Below are 10510 nucleotides of genomic sequence, written 5' to 3'. Positions count from 1 at the left end.
CATAAAAAATCATGTGTCCAACTAAAGCACATAATGAGGCCTTCAAATTAGCCTAATGTGATTTTGTGTCTTGTTTATAAGATGTCTTGGTCTCGTGTTATCTTAGTGATTATCAGCTGGAAATCAGTTGCCCTCTGGGGCCAATTAATACACCAAAACTTGAGAGTCCTCACGTCTGTTATTATAGACCTAGAAATTAAGTCTTTAGTCATTCCTCGTGACAGGAAAGAGAAAGGAGAAGAAAAAGAGAAAGTCTTCCTGTGACTTATGTACCACCAACCTACACACACACATGCACACACACTTGTTTGAAACATTGAAACTGTCTGGAGCTGACAGATGGTCGGTTTCAGATCACACTTGTAAAGAATACAGAAGCGAGAGGGACCAAAAATCTCAATAGGACTGCATTGGGAGTTTGATGAGACTTCACTGACACAGTTTAACAGGTCAGTTACAAATCCTTAAATTATAATTGTTATACATTTACATCTTGTTCAAATGTTGAAATGTACTTCTATTGCACGGCTACTGCAGATTTCAAAGGTAGGCTACATGAAGGCATGAAGTGCAGATATCAAACACTGCTTTTAGAATTGTTCCATTGTTCAGCCATCAGCAGTCTTTACACAAATTGAACATTTGTCAACTGTAAAATTGCCAGGCTTAAGTTATTTGTCCACCCTCTCTGATGCAGTTATATTAATGACTCTTAATTCTAGGAGTGTACTTAACTTCAACTTTTCTGTTGTATTCTTTCCAGACGGCACTCATGGAGAGAAATATGACTTCCTCCCTGCTCACTGGCAATCACAGCCACACCAACAGCACTTGTTCCCGCGACAACGCTTTGAAGACGGTGGTTTTTCCCGTCCTCTACTCCTTTCTCTTCCTGGTGGGGCTTATGCTCAACAGCGTGGCTGTATGGGTGTTTTTCCGCATCCCCTCTAAGTCTCACTTCATTATTTACCTGAAGAATATTGTGGTTGCGGACGTCGTCATGACCTTCACATTCCCTTTCAAGGTTTGGCACCATTTATTTATGAAGCACAATTTAATAAGTTGTAGCTGGTGGTTTTATTGAGGGTTATTAAACAATTTCTAATAGAATAGTAGGAGGTCGTTCATAAGAGCAACATTTGGGTTGCTCAGTTGTAGCATCAAGACTGCTGTTAGAAATTTAATAACTCTTTAATGAAGGGTGTTTAACTGGGGTGCCCAGAAGCGCAGTGGGTAGAGTGGGTGCCTCATGTACAAAGGCAGTGTCCTTGTCACAGCAGCCACGGATTCGATTCCAGTCCGTGGCCCTTTGCTGCAAGATGTCCCCTCTCCCCCTTTCACACTTCAAATTGTCCTGTCATTAAAGGCAAATATGCCTAAAAAAAAATGGGGTGTTTAACTCATATGTGCGTGCATATGGTGGCATATTGCTGCCATGCCAGAAAAAAAAGGATCAGTATTATGTAGTAATGTGAAAAGTTTACTGTTATTACAAGATGTTTTTCATATTTTAAAAAAATATTTTTATGTTATGATAAGATATTTTCACGTTATTAGTACATACAAACTTATTATGTTATAACAAGCAACTTTAATTGTTATAACAATACACTTTTTATTTTGTTATAACATGAAACATGTCATGTAAACACATGGTAATTTATTGTTTTCATATTGTGTAGTAATAACATACATATATTTTGTCATAACATGAAAATATCTTGATAAAATGTGAAAAAAACATCTTGTTATAAAAGTAAATGTTTCGCGTTATTACGTGATGCAGATCCGTTTTTTCTTCTCTTTTTCGTCATGACTCTAATCTGTTTCAGTTAAGACCATTTTGAAGTTACACATGTTAATAGTCATTGCTAAAGGGTCTGGGACCAGTTGCACAAAACACCTTAAGTTTTCTCCTTAAGTATGGCACTTGGACTTAATTTCTTACAGACTTACACAGTTGCACAGAATCCCTTAAAAGGTTTCCTTGGTTAAGGAAAATCATTAACTCTTTGACTGAACTGAAAGAAGTTTTACAACAGTAAAAGTTTGGAGATTGTTTGTTTGCTTGGACTTGTCTCACAAAGTTGTCCTACAGTTAGATAGTGAAAAAATGGCAGAAGAAAACCATATTGGTCAGAGGAGGAATACAGTCATAGAAAGCACAAAGTGCAAAGTACATTTGATCCCCAAATACCAGAAAACTGGAAATGACTGATGGAAGACATTGCAACGAAAATCAATTCAGTCAAATCTAAAGTGTAAAATCAAGTGTATCCACTAGGTTCTCCTGGTCGCAGAACACTCTTCTCTACTCTTCTCATTTATCACCATAAACTTGGTTATGCTGCAGTTAGGGTTTTTTTTTTGTTTGTTTGTTTTTTTTATCTTGCTTTGGATGCTAAGGTTTTTTGTGCACCAGTCTAGGGATTCCTTAAGTATAAGACCAAGACAAGGCGAAAACCATAAATACTTAATTGAACATTTCAAGGACACTGTAAGAAAACAAGTTAAGGGCATTTTGTGCAACCAATTTTATTTTGAAGAAACCTTAATTAGGACTTTAAGGAAAACTGAAAATCCTAACTTAAGGTGATTTGTGCAACCAGCCCCTGGAATTTCTTACATGAATAAGCTATTATAAAAACTTAGTAAGCAATCTGCAGTTACAAAGGTTAATACAGGATTTTGTTTGGTTTGGTTTTGTTTGTTTTTTTCTTACAGTAATCCATCAAGTCTGCGGTAAATGTTAATAAACAGTTAATAAATGGATCGTGCACCAAAAGCCCTGCAGCTACAAAGAAAAAGTGTCCTGCCAAAGAATCATAAACACCAGTCAGAAAGATTTCCCACAACCTGGCAACCCTCAATTCAATGATTTTATTTAATAGCTTTATAGATTTATATTGAATTACAAGCCAGTCATTAGTTACAACTTAGAATCCCTTTATAAACAATGGCTATTTAGATTTATTATTATTATTATATATTAGTATTTTATACTCTGCTGTATGACTTGAATTTGAGCACCTAGTATCCAGTCTTCTACACTGTATTGTTGTGTTTCTGCAGGTGTTAGCAGACTCCAACATGGCTTCCACTGGGCTGCGTATATTTGTGTGCCGCGTCTCTTCTGTGCTCTTCTACCTCACCATGTACATCAGCATCCTCTTCTTCGGCCTCATCAGCATCGACCGCTGCAGAAAGACCCTCAAGCCCTTTAGAGGGACTAACGCAGCCCGGTTGGCACGTCGCAAAATCCTTTCAGGAGCCATCTGGACCTTTCTGCTGGTTATCTGTTTGCCTAACGTCATCCTGACCAGTAAAACCCCAACGTCTCCTTATTTCAAGTGCAGTGACCTGAAGACTAAGGCTGGGCTGTACTGGCATGAGGTGGTAAATCATGTCTGTCAAGTTATTTTCTGGAGCAACCTTGTGACTGTGATCGTCTGCTACACTCTAATCACCAAGGAGCTGTACAGATCCTACTCCCGCACTAAGGCCCACAGCACTGGAGGGACGATATGTCGAGCACCAGGAGAGGCATCGACTCGGAAACCCCACCAGGCCAAAAGAAAAATGAATGCAAACGTGTTTCTGGTTCTGGCTGTGTTCTTTGTGTGCTTCGTGCCGTTTCACTTCGCCCGTGTGCCGTACACCATGAGCCAGACCCGAGGGGTTCTCTTTGACTGTAAACTCAAACTCTTCTTCTTCCAGCTGAAGGAAAGCACACTCTTCCTCTCATCCTTAAACTCTGTTCTGGACCCTCTCATCTACTTCTTCCTCTGTAAGTCCTTCAGGACCACTCTGTTCAAGACCCTGCGGCTGCCGGCTGGGACCTGTAGCTGGCTCACAGGGAGAGGGTCAGACTCGGACACAGGCAGCACCGCACTGAGAGACTCTTCTCTCCATGCATAAAACCACTGGACATGATGAAGACTTTTGTATTGGGGTATCTGAACATTGAAGTTCTGTGATGATGTCCTAACCCAGTCTGCAGAAAACATGGCGGCATTGCACGTCTCTGCAAACCACAGATACTTAACATTTATGGTATTATGTGGCAGATATGTTGAAACTTTACATTTCAACAACTCGGTGTACCCCGACTCTGGCCTAATGTTAGCTGGGATAGGCTCCAGCACCTTCACGATCCCTAACAGGATAAGTGGTTACAGAAAATGAATGAATGAGGTTAACGTGTGGTTATGTTTAGGCACAAAGACAACTCAGTTTTAATTAGGAATAACAACCCCCGCTGGAAATGCAACAATTTCTCTTTTAAAAACAGCTGGTTTTCATGGCACTATCCCCAGTGGAAGAACAGTGACAGAGTGGACCTGCACTTGTATGTCACTTGTATAGCGCCTTTCTAGTCATCCGACCACTCAAAGCGCTTTTTACAGTACAAGTCACATTCACCCATTCACACACTGGTGGCCGAGGCTACCATACAAGGTGCCACCTGCTACTCAGTTTTAACACACTCACACACCGATGGAACAGCCATTGGGAGCAATTTGGGGTTCAGTATCTTGCTCAAGGATACTTAGACGTGCAGACCGGAGGAGCCGGGGATCAAACTGCTGATCTTTAGATTGGTGGACGACCCGCTCTACCTCTGAGCCACATCCGCCTCAAGTGCTAAAAAACACCCACGTTTGGTGGCAAAAAAGCCACTAAAAAACAGTGGTGGGTTGCTTGTTTGTTTGTTGGTCTCAAACTGTGACTCGTGTACTACATCACTTTAAAAACTTTGATATGATACATATGAAACGTGCAAATGAAACACATTTGTGGTTTGCAGAAACGTGCAACTCCTACATCTTCTCATGATGACTGGGCCAGATGTCCTGTTGCTAAGAACTGGATCAAATCCAAGTTCAGTTTTGTGACTAAACATTAGAGAAATACAGATGACAGACATGGTGAACTATTTTCTCTCATATGTTGTTAACAATATCTTGATCGTATCTTGATTTGCAAAACCATTCATTTAAAAACCCACAGTTTTATCATTGTAACTTAAAGCAATCAACTTCTCTTTCACTGTCGGTAGAAAAGAGACAATAATGTTGCCACTAAGATAAAGTATAATTATCAATACAAAGTTTTTTTGCTGGTGATGTGTCAGACCATAAGAACTGACACTGACATGTTTTCTTTGTTTTTCTTTTGGTTCTCTATTCCATGTCATAATAACAACTAGTTCCTCTGACACGTTCTCATAACCTCTTATCTTGAAAAGAAGAAATTGGTTCATTTATGTAAATAAATCTATATCCACAGTACTTCTCTAAAATAGTCAGCCTGTATAATACGCCTCGAGTGATCTCCTGTCAATACACAGTGATCTCTTATTGCTGCATGTGCGTGAAGGTGTTGCTGATTAATTGTGTTAGCATGGTCTGATCATACAGCAGATAAATGTGTCAAACTGTTATGTCTGGTTTACTGTTGTTTAGTTTTGCTGCTGACAATGATCCCCATCTACTGTAAGCAAGCAAGTATCTGTGGTAATATGGTGGGCTGTTATTGGATCTACCAGTTCTACAGAAGTGCATAAGGAAACAACAATAAAGGAAGTTAAGATGTAATGACAGTTTCATTATTTGTTGTACCTTTGGAAAATGAATTATACATCCAGTATGATAGATAGATAGATAGATAGATAGATAGATAGATAGATAGATAGATAGACAGATAGATAGATAGATAGATTTGATGTTCAAAGACAAATTAAAGTTGCCTAAAAACACAGGCTTTACCACAAGCTATGTCATTTGAATCCTCTTTCCCCCAACAGCAGCTCACTGTTCTTGGATTTGCATCTCTGGTTGAAGAGGCTGACACACTTTGGTGATTTATCTTGAAGGTGAAGGTGTTAATGTCCCAGGCTACACAGAGAGAGGGAGATAATCAAAGCTGGTGAGTGACTCAATAATGCATTTTGTTTCAGAATATTTTGGAGAAAGATTAGATTAGACTAAGAGGTGATTAAATAAATAAAACTCTCTTGTTATATGTATAGAATGTGTGATTTAGAGCAAACATGAAATAGCTTAACACTTTAATGCTGTTGAGTTAACTGTATTTATTCTGAGAGACTTAAAAATGGGCCTGGTCAAAGAACTTTCTAGAATGAAATGGCCTTATAATGATTAGAGACAGAGAGACTATAATAGACTTACAGTCATTGTGCAAAGATTATTCAGAGGATTTAATTCAGTTTTCATGCTCAGATTCATTACAATCAAACAAGTGCTTGCTTCTGTTATACTGGGCATTATGGTCATAATAATTCATTCTTGACCCAATATCAATCTAAATTTAACTGCATAAATAAACATGGAACATGTTAGACACTGGTGAGATGAACCAGGTCAAACATCTACTCATTACATTTATCAAATCCAAACCAATTACAAAGGAGATGAAATGAAGAAGCTTAACAAAGATCTGTGACTCAACACCAGGTCCTAAAAGTTGGTATATTCTGTGTCATGTCTTTATGTGAGGAACCAACGTTATCATTTTGCTCTTGTGTTGTTAATGAGATGATGAAAACAAATTAAGCAATTGCATAACTTCAGTCAGTCAGTGTCAAAAGTTGAAGTGTCAGGTTCAGTGTCCAGGATGCATTCAAATGCTCTGGTTGAGCATTCAAAACCAAATCATAGTAGCAAATGTCTTTTAAACTGATGACCGATGCAAATCAGGTTCAACAGGACAGCAGGAAACATTAGGGCAGTAGTAGTTCTCAGTGCCCTGGACCTCGCCATTTACTTTGAAATCACTAAGTTCACCTCGATGCAGCCTTTGTAGCAACTGATCAACACTGCTTCTTTTACTTCCAAGGTGTACTTCACAAATATGAATCAAAAGCAAAAGATCAGCATTGGGATTTGGTCTGCAGGGCCTACAGAACCCACTGTGTAACCATTCAACCATCACTAGTATGATTCACTTTGGCATACACAGCTAGTCAGTGGCGGTAAAAGTTAGCAAATGATAGCAATTTGCCTATCCACAATGCCTTAGAAGTGCATGTTTAATAATGTAAGGCTTTCGAACGACAAATATAATACATGGCTTGAGAGTGGCTCCATACTAGATGAAGGCTCTGCACCAAAAGTTTGATGGTGACAGCATGGCAAAGCAGCTTTGGTCGGCCATGCTAAAAGGACAAAGCATCAAGACGACCAAAGGCTGCTCAACAGAACACCAGCATTTCATGTCGGTTGTAGCTCGGCCAGATGATGTCACCCTTCTACCAGCAGGCCAAGCATCGGTATAGCTGCGAGACAACTTTACTGATGGTCAACCAATCCACTGCTGCATCCAGTGATCTGCTATTGGCTGTTTCCCAAAGGCAGAATGATCAACGTATTCTCATCTCAACCTCATCACTTATTGACGTTTTGTTCATGGACTTTCAATGTCCACATACCACATGCAAGGTACCCTGGATGTGTTGGTTGTTTACATAGTCTCTTTCAAAATAAATGGTACAACTCCGCTTATTGACCTTTTTTTTCCCCTTCAACAACAAATGCACATGGTTGGGTTCAGGCAACAAAACAGGATTAGGTTTAGGAAAAAAGAACAGAGTTTGGCTTTAGAATTTTACAGGACACAAACACCGCTCTCTTGGGTGAAAGTTGATGTTTGTTGGACCCACCCACCCTACTCGGACTTTTGTTGCCGTAACTTTCGTCCTTGTCCTGCCGTGTTTCCCCCTGACTCTGCTGGGCACTGTTTAGCTATAACGGCAACCGGCCGCTTATCATGCCGGCATTAAAGGATGGCTATTTTCATTGGTTTCACTGCCCAAGCACCGGATTTCAATGACGTCGGAGTGGGACCGTGCTCGAATAATGGCCAAGTATGGTTGGGGGAAACAAAGTGTGCATACCGTCACATTTGGAATTAAGCTCCTCCACAAATTGCTTGTTGTCAGAGGTGACAGGCGCTTTTTAACTACTTGAATAAAGTCATGATAATGAGGTAAAATATTATGAAAAAGTTGTAAATATGTGAGAACAATCGTATTAAAAAGCTGAATGTTTCTTTGATGTCCTGTTTTTTTTTGTTTTTCTTTATTCCAGGTTTTATGATGGTGTCCAACAACACAGCACCCTCCACCTCTGGCTGTGTTTCATACAGTCTTGTGACGGTAGATGTGGCTGTCTCGTACCTCTTCTTCTTCTTGTTTCCCTTTGCATTACTGCTCAATGGGGTCGCAGCGTGGGTGTCTCTGCACCTCCGGTCCACCTCTACCTTCATAGTGTATCTCAAAAACCTGGTGGCTGCTGACCTGCTCATGACGCTAACGCTCCCGCCGATGGCAGCTAGCCAGCTTCCTGAAGCAGCAGTTCAGTTAAAGATGTTTGCCTGCCGTTACTCTAGTGTCATTTTCTACTGCTGTTTGTACACAAGCATCGCTTTAATGGGTCTCATCAGCCTCGACCGCTTCTTCAAAATCGTTAGGCCGTGTGGAAAGCTGTTAGGACAAAGCGTGGTCTCTAGTGTTGCCATGTCCACATCTGTTTGGGTGGTGTTGTTTGGCGGTACAGCCATCCCAACAATCATTCTAACAGATCAGGTTCCTGTTAATATGACTGGAAATTTCTGCTTGTCCCAGAAAAGTCCAGCCGGTGTGACATTTCACAAGTTTGTGGTTCTATTTATGGAGACTCTTTTCTGGCTCGTCCTGATGTTGATCGTGTTCTGCTACATCTGCATCACCCTGAAAGTCCTGCAGTCCTTCAGAAACTCAGGGAGCAACAACAGCCAGGGAAAGAAGAGGACCAAGCTGCGAGTCTTCCTGATCCTCCTCGTGTTTTTTCTGTGTTTTGTGCCTCTCCACGTGATGCGTGTCCCATTCACACTGTACGAAATCTTTCATATTGATATCTGTGCTCAAATGTGGGTGGGGATAGTCCATAAATTGACCCTGTGGGTGTCTACCACTAACGCCTGCCTGGATCCTCTTCTCTACATCTATCTGTGCAAGGAGTACAGAGACAAACTGGTTGATATGATGAAAGCTAGAGGGATCTGTGTCGGGGTGTATTCAGGGGAAAATGAGGATGTTTCACAGTAGGAGGAAGAGTTATTAGTCATCAAGAGAAGTGCCTTTAAAAAGTTAGACATAAATGACATATTGTTAGTCAATAATTAGGCTGCGGGTTTAATTTTTGGAGGCAAATATAATCTTTGCAGTAGAAACCCTAGTAGTCTCACAGCAACTTCAGATCTTTACTTTTATGTTGTACTGCCCTCTAGTGGCGTAGTGAGGATTAGCATCTATTGAGAGTAAAGGTCCATTAAGAGAAGCAGGGCAAGATAAACATATCAATTTTACTGCGGAAATACACATACAAATATTGTTATTATGTTTTAAATTAGGTGAGAAAAACCACTTAAACACATAAATTCACATGTGGTCATGTCTTAGAGCTGCATATCTTTTATGAATGTACAGTGTACTGCAGCTATGTGTGTATAAATATACAGTGTATTTATTTAAGTACATTTTTTCTTTCAAGTTCTCACAACTCAACTCTTAATCTGATATTGATGTGTTATTGTGAAACCTCTACCAATAAATTTAAGTTTGAAGTCTTCCTTTGTTTAGTTTGTCCTGCGATGAGGTCACTGCAGATACAGTCCAACCAACAGTCTGAGTAATGATGCAGTCTTTACTCCCATGTGGTTTATATGGGGATTTACTAATCCGTATGATAAAACAGTGAAAGAGTAAAGTTGAGAATATATAAATCATCCCCTTTATCTTCATCACTTTTACTGACTGCAGCCAGTAGGAGTTTGGGTTGTAATGGGGACTCAGCTCAAAGTATATTTTCCTGCTGCATAAAACAATAATTCTATCTAACAAAGTTTGGCCTGTTATTCTAGGGGCTAAAATAAATTGCAATAAAACTCTTTTCTCTTCAGTTCTCGTAAATCCAAATTTATCAGCTTCCCTGGAAAGTCTTTTATCTGAATGAATTTCCAATATTCTGTTTTTCATCGTCTCATTAAATTATATCATTATATTTAATTACTCTCATAATAAAGTAGCTTACTGTATTTTTTGTTATGGCATTGTAAATATAAAGTGCCTTAAAATTTTAAAATTAAATACAAATACACCCACTTTGTTAGTTACCACAATGCTATCAGCTGCACTCCAGGAATAATTTTGGTCACTATAGCCATACCAAAGATTTTTAATTAGTTTGACTAAAATGGAATTGAGACCCACCCACTAGATAGTACATCTACCTGGCAGCTACTGCACCCCCTTTGTTTAAGGAGACAAAAAGCTCCAGTGTTTTGCTTGGCTTTACCAGCTGAGGCCACCCTTTGGTCAGATGATGCCACTGCACGAGCTGATGAAGAATCTAATTGTGATGCAGTCTTATCTTACTATATAATGAGGAAAACTGTGTGTGTGTGTGTGTGTGTGTGTGTGTGTGTGTGTGTGTGTGTGTGTGTGTGTGTG

The 10510-nt window shown here is 39.8% G+C and overlaps 2 protein-coding genes across 3 annotated transcripts; both read left to right on the top strand.

The window, feature by feature from the left end:
• Positions 1-302: 302 nt before the first annotated feature.
• Positions 303-5597, top strand: p2ry12 (purinergic receptor P2Y12). Of its 2 annotated transcripts, XM_050068472.1 has the most exons (3): positions 303-449; positions 764-1024; positions 3073-5596. In XM_050068472.1, exons 2-3 carry the CDS (start codon positions 773-775, stop codon positions 3916-3918), a joined length of 1098 nt encoding a protein of 365 aa, XP_049924429.1. In that variant the 5' UTR covers positions 303-449; positions 764-772; the 3' UTR covers positions 3919-5596. The 2 variants fall into 2 exon arrangements, with proteins under 2 accessions (XP_049924429.1, XP_049924437.1); XM_050068480.1 differs by lacking the exon at positions 303-449 and having other exon boundaries at positions 767-1024; positions 3073-5597.
• A 2519-nt stretch (positions 5598-8116) lies between these two features.
• On the top strand, positions 8117-9106 carry LOC126401447 (P2Y purinoceptor 13-like). The gene has a single exon (XM_050062696.1). It carries the CDS (start codon positions 8117-8119, stop codon positions 9104-9106), a length of 990 nt encoding a protein of 329 aa, XP_049918653.1.
• The last annotated feature ends 1404 nt before the right edge of the window (positions 9107-10510 follow it).

Source organism: Epinephelus moara, chromosome 2 (assembly GCF_006386435.1).
Source record: "Epinephelus moara isolate mb chromosome 2, YSFRI_EMoa_1.0, whole genome shotgun sequence".
In the NCBI taxonomy this organism is placed as follows: Eukaryota; Metazoa; Chordata; class Actinopteri; order Perciformes; family Serranidae; genus Epinephelus; species Epinephelus moara.
This window is presented reverse-complemented; position numbering and strand designations above follow the sequence as displayed.

Coding starts and splice junctions, on each gene's coding strand:
- LOC126401447 (XM_050062696.1), top strand. CDS start 8,117: ATGGTGTCCAACAACACAGCACCCTCCACCTCTGGCTGTGTTTCATAC.
- p2ry12 (XM_050068480.1), top strand. CDS start 773: ATGGAGAGAAATATGACTTCCTCCCTGCTCACTGGCAATCACAGCCAC. Junction 1,025..3,072: donor CCTTCACATTCCCTTTCAAG/GTTTGGCACCAT, acceptor GTGTTTCTGCAG/GTGTTAGCAGACTCCAACAT.